The 7,822-nt window shown below is 51.4% G+C and overlaps 1 protein-coding gene across 1 annotated transcript; it reads right to left on the reverse strand.

The window, feature by feature from the left end:
- Positions 1-444: 444 nt before the first annotated feature.
- CNGA2 (cyclic nucleotide gated channel subunit alpha 2) lies at positions 445-7,621 on the reverse strand. The gene is made up of 6 exons (XM_066559311.1): positions 7,500-7,621; positions 6,427-6,540; positions 5,382-5,552; positions 3,100-3,207; positions 2,615-2,721; positions 445-1,957 (listed from the first exon to the last, which is right to left on the reverse strand). The coding sequence occupies exons 1-6, from the start codon at positions 7,583-7,585 to the stop codon at positions 531-533; spliced, it is 2,013 nt and encodes a 670-aa protein (XP_066415408.1). The 5' UTR covers positions 7,586-7,621; the 3' UTR covers positions 445-530.
- Positions 7,622-7,822: the final 201 nt, after the last annotated feature.

Below are 7,822 nucleotides of genomic sequence, written 5' to 3' on the forward strand. Positions count from 1 at the left end.
CACTGCTTCCACAGCAGGAGGCTTGGGAACGCTGTCTGCAGGCAGGTGCAGTACTCAGGGCACCAAACCACCTGCACCAGTGCCCCCTGGCAGCACCAAACAACAGAAGAGAGAGGCAGCAGCTGCAGGCCCTGCCAGCTCCATGACCAGGGCAGTGACAGTGACCCAGATGAGCCTCTCTGTCTGCAGATGTCAGAGGCACAGTTTGGCCCGTCTCAGCTGAGTTTGGGAACCTTGTGGGTAAAGTTTCTAGGCAGTGTTTGCAGACACTCACTGAGGACTGATGACCTGGAGTGAGTTATAAAGGCTGAACCCAAAAGGCAATGAAAAAAGTGACAGGACAGAGGCGGAGCTGGGACAATCCCCTGATTTGGAGCCACCTCAGGGGCTGACATCAAGGCAGTGCCACAGCAGCAGTGCTAAGGACCCGAGAAAAGGCGCTGGCAAGGCAGCCACAGGGTCTGCCTTGTGAAACAGCAAACACTGCCTCAGCACCAGGTCAGACATCATCCAGCTGATTCTGTTCCCCCTCACTGCATCCCACCACCAGGTGAAGCTTTCTCCTCATCCTCAAACAGACTGTCTGAGCTGTCAGAGAAGAAATCCTCCAGTTCCTCCTGCCTCATCCTGGACTCCAGAGCAGTGATGCGCTGCTTGAGCTTCATCTGGGCATCGTTGTACTCGGTCAGGAGCCGGCCAAAGCGGGTGTGCAGCGTGTCCAGGTTTGAGGCCACCCTGTCCAGCCTCTCCTCCACGCTCTTCCCTTCTGTGCTTTCCTCTGCAGCTGACTCATCCAGCAGCCCTTCCTTCATTAGGATCTCCCTGCCACGCTCCTCCAAGATCCTTTTGGCATCAGGGTACTCTGTGACTGCTTCCATGAGATCTTCCTTAGACAGGCAGAAGAGATCAGAGTAGCCCAAGCTGATGATGTTGGCCGTGCGCCTGTTGCCCATCTTGCTGCCTTTGATGTTGAGGATGCTGATCTCACCAAAGCAGCCCCCTGCAGTGAGCAGAGCATACTGTGTCGTGCCATCATCCCCCACCACAGCCAGCTTGCCCTCCTTGATGATGTACATCTCCTTCCCAATGTCCCCCTTCCGGCACACGAAATCCCCCGGGCTGAACACCTGAGGGCGAAGCTTCAGCACCAGCTCCACCAGCAGCCCCGCCTCACAATTCTGGAAAATCCTCACCTTCTTCAGCGTCTCCAGGTGAACATTGATGGCAATCTCTGCCCTTAACTTATCAGGGAGGTTCTTGAGGACCTCCCGTTCGTCCACCGCCTTCTTGTTGGTCCACAGGTAGTCGAACCACTTGATGACTTTGGTTTCCAGCTCTTTGCTCACCTTGCGGAACTGCATGTAGTGTTTGACGGCATCGATCCTGGCCTGGAACTCCGCCCTGGTGGCGTTCATGTTGGAGATCATGGAGCCCACATTGCCCACGATGGTGGCGAAGATGAGGACGCCGACGAGGAAGTCGAAGATCACAAAGAGGTACTCTTCATCCCTCACAGGAGGAGGGGTCTCCCCAATGGTGGTCAGCGTCAGCGTGGACCAGTAGAGACAGTAGACGTACTCCCGGGTCAGAGAGCCGTACTCAGGCTCTGTGACGTTGGGGTACACCCAGCTGTCCTCCCCGAAGCCAATGGCCTTGGAGATGGCGTAGTAAATGCAGGCGTTCCAGTGGATGATGACCAGGATGTAGAGAACCAGGTTGCTGATGCGGAAGATGTTGGGGTGGCTGGTTCTGGTCTCGGTCCTGTCGAAAAACTCGAACATGCGGGAGAAGCGCAGCAGCCTGTTGAAACGCAGCTCAGGGCAGTGCAACCCCACCCAAAAATAGGCCAGGTCTGTGGGCAGGCTGGAGAGAACATCCAGCTTGAACTGCAGCGTGGGGATGTAGTTATCCCGTAACTTCTTCAGGTCCTTGACCAGGAGGCCCTGTTCCAAGAACCCTAAAGAGAAGCAAATCACAGGATTATCTCGGTTGAAGTTTAATTTTTCTGCAGGTTTTGTGAGCACCTGAGCAATAGTATGCCATGGATTTGTATGCATAAATTCACAGGGTCACCCAAACATTACCAGTTCCTGCTCTACTCAGTTTGTTATCACTCAAGACCTTCATCTGGCAAAAGCCATCCAAAGATATGACTCAGGGATTTAGTCTCTTGCCACGAAGAAAAAGGAGCACAAAGGTTTTCATCCTCCAGATCATGAATTATTGCAGTTCTGACAGAAAACGTAGAGCCAAGTGCTGCCTTCCGAGAACATTAAATTCTACCATTTTTCCATGCAGATAATTCATTAGCTGAGCTGATGCAAAATCAGAGATACAGACCTTCAACTATGCCCGAATACTAATAGTAATGCAGGTAATTTTGTACAATTATTCAAAGGTGAAGTTGAAAGCTGGGAAGATTAATCTTTCATATTGAAACTTGCTCCATTTCTCAGATCTTCTAATTAGATTCTTTCTCTGGAGTCTGTTTCATACTAGTGAACACTGAGGTAGGCAAAACCCTCCTTCTAATGGAAGTGTGGGTTGGTGGATTGGGCCTGTCCCTTGCAGCTCATCTGCACTTGTAAGGGATTAAAGGAAAGCTCCTGCTCACCTGTGTGCAGGCGGATCACTGTGTCCCCGAGGTAGAGAGCATCTGAGATGTAATCCAACACCAGCCACAGCACAAAATAGGTCTGTTGCAGGTCAGTGAAGCAAGCCCTGGTGGAGAAAGGTCATCAAACAGGGTGTGAGACCACAAATCCCCACATCTTCTCTATTACAGCTGAATGTTGGCTGATCCTGAAGTGCCCAACTCTGCAGCAGAGCTTGGCCACTGGACACCCCTCTTTTAGGAATTAAAACTCCCTGCTCTGAAAAATCTGCCCTCCCTTGATGGAGGTAAAGCAGCATGTTGAAACCACCTCCCAAATGACCCTGAAACCAAGGCCCTTTCCAGCTGGGCCAGAATTGACAATGATGGGAAGAGTCTCTTTCCTTTCAGTGCCCAGCAGTGTCAGGTTGGTCCTGGTTGAGCCACAACCAGCAGGTGATCAGGAGGGTAAGAGGAGGCAGGAACCCTACAACCTCCCAGCTCACCTGGCCACGAGCAGGCACCAGTTGTAGAGGACAGGAACTGCAATCACAGCCAGCCAGTGGTAATAGCAGTCCCCCGCAGGGTCCACCACAAAGAACAGCCATTTCCTCCTGGAAATGTGGAAAACAGGGTAGGAACAAACCATGTGAGCCACGTCCTTCATCCCCTGCACCACACTGCCTCCAGCAGAGCTGCAGCTTGGGGGCCAGCCTGTGAGCCAGGACCAGTCCCAGCAGTGCCAAATCCCAGCACTGCTCAGGTTCCTTTATTCCTAAAACTGAGCTGAGAATGCAGCAGAAGAGGAGCCTGTGGGATGGTGAGGCAAAGCAGGGGGCCCACATGCCACAGCACCCCCGTGGCAGAGCCGGGAACAGATGTGTGGAAGGGGGGGATCAGAAAAGTTCTCCTGTTGTACATGACATTGCTTCTCCCAGGTGAGGCAGGGACCCGTGCCAGGCACATCTGAAGAGAAGAGTAATTGGAACAGGGAGCAAAGTGTGCTGCAGATCAGTGGCAGCACCAGGAGGGGCTGCCCAAGCCCCAGAGCAGTGGCCCCGGGGGCAGCTGGCACGGCAGGGCTGCTCCTGTGCCTCCTGCAGGCTGCACAGCCCGGCCTGCAGCCTTTGAACTGCTCCCAAGTGTTTGATCCTGCTCGCCCTGGGACTCTGAGATAAGGAGCGTGCGCTCCACTTGCCAGATTCACTGGAGAAGCTGGGGAAGAGAAACTCTGTGGCTGGGTTGATAGGTTTGTAGCAGCCTGGTGGGGCAAAACAGCCTCTCCCTCCTTCCCTCTCTCCCAGCTTTTGAACACAAAACTCCCTCCAGTGATAGGAAAAAAACTCAACCCACTTGCCAACAGATTCCCCATGCCCACCCCATTACTCTGGCAGCTTCAAAGGCAGAACCCTTGCTTGGAAGTCTCTTTTTCCTGGAGTACAGGCAGTGCCCAGAGTGTGGGCCCTGGCACTCAGCTCAAAGCCAGCCCCAGTCCCTCATGTTCACCCTCTGTGCACCCACAAACAAGTGGTGATCCAGCCTCCCCATTGAGAGGGCTTATTTTTAACCAGAAAGTGCAGCTTGAACATTTGCTTTTTGAGAAAGGGGCTCTGCTCCCTAGGACAGACAGCAGTGCCACAGGGGAAGGACTCACCTGCAGCCAGCACCCACAGCCACCAAAACCTCAGTAATGCTGTTCATGGTGTTGGTAATTTCAGCTTTAAATCACCAGTGCTGCCATGACAGGGGGCCAGAATCACTGACTCTAGGCAGCAGAGCCAGGACTGGAAAAACAGAGTTAACCCAGGAAGATGGAATAATCATCTGCCTCTCCCCAAAGGCTTTGGAGCCATGGAGCTGCCACAGCCATGAGCAGCTCATGTGTGGCATTACCAGACTTGGGGCTCTTCTTACCTGTGGAAATGAGGGCCTAGAAAACCCCAGCAGCTCCCACGGGGTCCCCAGAACCCAGTGGCACTGAGCAGCCCTTTCCCAGCACACCTCAGCTCCTTCTAGGCATGAACAAGCTCCCTTCAGCCTCACAGGGCAGAACAGCCTTTTCTTCCATTACTGGTAAAGACCCATATACAAGGCTCAGGTTATTTTTCTCCTACAGAAAACAATTATTTCTTGGTCTTTTAATTACCATGTATAATGGTAGGGTCCAGGGTAGTCTGTGAGCTTTGCCCTCTAATTAGCCAGCAGAAGAAAAGCCAGGTTATTGCTTCTCACCAGGAGTGTGAGCTGAGATGAAAGGGCTGGATTTGAAAGAGATTTTTCACAAAGCTGCTCTTTGTGGGGACACAGGGAGCAAACACACTGCCTTCATGCTGCAGATGATGAATGAGACTGGTAAATCCCAGGTTTGTGGCTCCTGGGTGGGATGCAGTGGCTGCTGGGTGGAGCCCAGCCCCTCACATGCACAAGGTGCATCTTATTACAGACCCAGGGCTGGCTCCAAAAACAACCCTAGTGTGGGACTAGTATGAATTGGGGAGGTCTGATGTGTTTCCCACCAGGGCATGGATGAGGAGAGAGAAGATCCCATGGCTGAAGGACAGGCCAGGTCTGAAATTTTCACAGGGACAGTCTGCCAGCTCCTGTGTGTCAGCAAAACAGCCCAGCAGAGCCAGGCTGGCTGCCAAGACAGGGACTGGAGAGGGCAGGAGGGACCCTTCCCACCACCCCACCCCAGATCCTTCTTTCCCACCCCCATGGGAGCCCCCGAGCTCCACACACAACTGATCCCCAGCCAAGGATGGCAGGGACCACAGCAAAGGGACCCTACTTTTTGTTTAACTTCTCAGTCTCCTCATCCTCAAGCTCATCAGCAGCTCCTGCAGGCACTGTCAGGAGCTCAGGGCCTTGGAAACGCTCCAGGAAGGGGTCTGGCCTCTGCTGCTCCTCGTGCAGGCTCTTGTTGGCCCAGTCCCTGAGCACCAGCACCAGCCGGACTATCCTGCACAGGGAGACAGGCACACCAGGGGTTAACACACAGCAAGGACAGAGAAAAGCTTCAACAGAGGCATCAGGGGAGCTGCAGCTGGGGAGAAAATGCTCACAGCTCCCTCTCAAGTGTGGTGCTGCTCACAGGGGTCCCAGGAAGAGGGAAGAGATGAGAATCTTGACTCCATGTTCCAGAAGGCTGATTTATTATTTTATGATATATATTATATTAAAATAAAATGATATACTAAAACTATACTAAAATGATAGAAGAAAGAATTTCATCAGAAGGCTAGCAAGGAATAGAAAAGAATAACAATAAAATCTTGTGACTGACCAGACAGTCTGAGACAGCTGACTGTGATTGGCCATTAATTAAAAACAACCACATGAGACCAATCCCAGATGCACCTGTTGCATCCCACAGCAGCAGATAACCATTGGTTACATTTCATTCCTGAGGCCTCTCAGCTTCTCAGGAGACAAAATCCTAACAAAAGGATTTTTCATAAAAGATGCCTGTGACACTCAAGCACTAGAATTTGTGGTTTATCCCTTTTAGTGATGATGTGGGACCAAAAATATACAAGCAATAGAGGCCACCCTGACAGAGTCCCACGACTTCTACCCCAGTCCTGCTGTCACTCCCACAGGAATATGAGGGATCTGTGGGGCACTGAGGCAGAAGGAGGCTGCCTGCAGGGACAGGAGCCTCTGAGCCCTGTGGGGGTGAAGCCATCCCACACCAAAACCCTCTCCAGGAGCACAAAGAGCAGCATTCACAGATGCTCATCCATGAATTCCAGACAGCAGAAGAGGATCCTCACCCCACAGAACAAAGGGCTGTGAACAAAGGGCTCACCCACCCCAGGGGCACACGCCAGTACCTGGCCAAGGCTCCCTGGCCCTGGAAAGCATGGTCAGCCCTCTGCTCCCCCCCATGCAGGCTGGCTCCTCTCTGCAGCTCCGAGCTGGTGCCATCCTGGGTTGAGCAGGTCCTGCTGTGGGGGAAAAGGGGATTATTGTACTAGTGAACCCCAGAATAATGAGTATTGACTCCATGATTGTGGAAGGCTGGGTAAATGTTTCATTAAGTTATACTATATGAACACTATACTATACCATAGAGAGAAAAACCCGTGACCCTTACAGACAGTCACGACACAGTTTTGACCTAATTGGTTAATAAATTAAAACAATCTCACTAATTAAGAAATCCCTTTTTAAATAATCTCCATAACACATTCCACATGTGTCAAACGACAGATGCAGCAAGTGAAGATAAGAATTGTTTTTCTTCTGAGTTTTCCCACATCCTTCCCCAGGAAATCCTGGTCAAGTCTGTGTCTCTCTCTCTGTTATGTGATCCCACAGGGGATCACACCCACTCTGTGCCACCACACACAGAGGCTCACTGGAGGAAACCAGCAGCAGAGATTGGGCACCACAGCCCTGCCCTGTGCAGGTGTTCACAGGGGTCCTAGGAGGAGGGAAGAGATGAGGATCTTGACTCCATGTTTCAAAAGGATGATATATTACATTATATTATAATTATATTATATTATACTATATTATATTATATATCATATTATATTATATATCATATTATATTATATATCATATCATATATTAAAACTATACTAAACGAATAGAAGAAAGGATTTCATCAGAAGGCTGGCAAGGAATAGAAAAGAATGATAATAAAATCTTGTGACTGACCAGAGAGTCTGAGCCAGCTGACTGTGATTGGCCATTAATTAGAAACAACCACATGAGCCCAATCCCAGATGCACCTGTTGCATTCCACAGCAGCAGATAACCATTGGTTACATTTCATTCCTGAGGCCTCTCAGCTTCTCAGGAGAAAAAATCCTAACAATAGGATTTTTCAGAGAATGTGTCTGTGCCAGTGCCCATGCCAGGCCTTTCCCTCCCCTCCCCAAAGCAGGGAGCAGCTGACCTGGTGCTGAGCCCTGTCCCCTCCGTGCCACCCTCGGGCTGGTGGTTGGCTGGGGAGCTGTGCACACCATTGCTCCTGGCTGACATCCTCAGGGAGAGGGCACCAGGGGCACACACGCTGCCCTAGGGACCTGCAACAAGCACAGAACAGCAACAGGAAACACATGCAGGACACATCACAGGTTTGAACACAGGAATCCAGCACAGAGTGGGAAGAGAGGGTCCCACACCATGTTCCCCAAGAGTCCTCCAAGCGATCCCACAGCTGCCTGGAGCCATGAGAGATGCTCTCCTCATCGTTCAGGCTCCTCATTCATTGCCAGA

Source organism: Molothrus aeneus, chromosome 14 (genome assembly GCF_037042795.1).
Source record: "Molothrus aeneus isolate 106 chromosome 14, BPBGC_Maene_1.0, whole genome shotgun sequence".
NCBI classification, from domain to species: Eukaryota; Metazoa; Chordata; class Aves; order Passeriformes; family Icteridae; genus Molothrus; species Molothrus aeneus.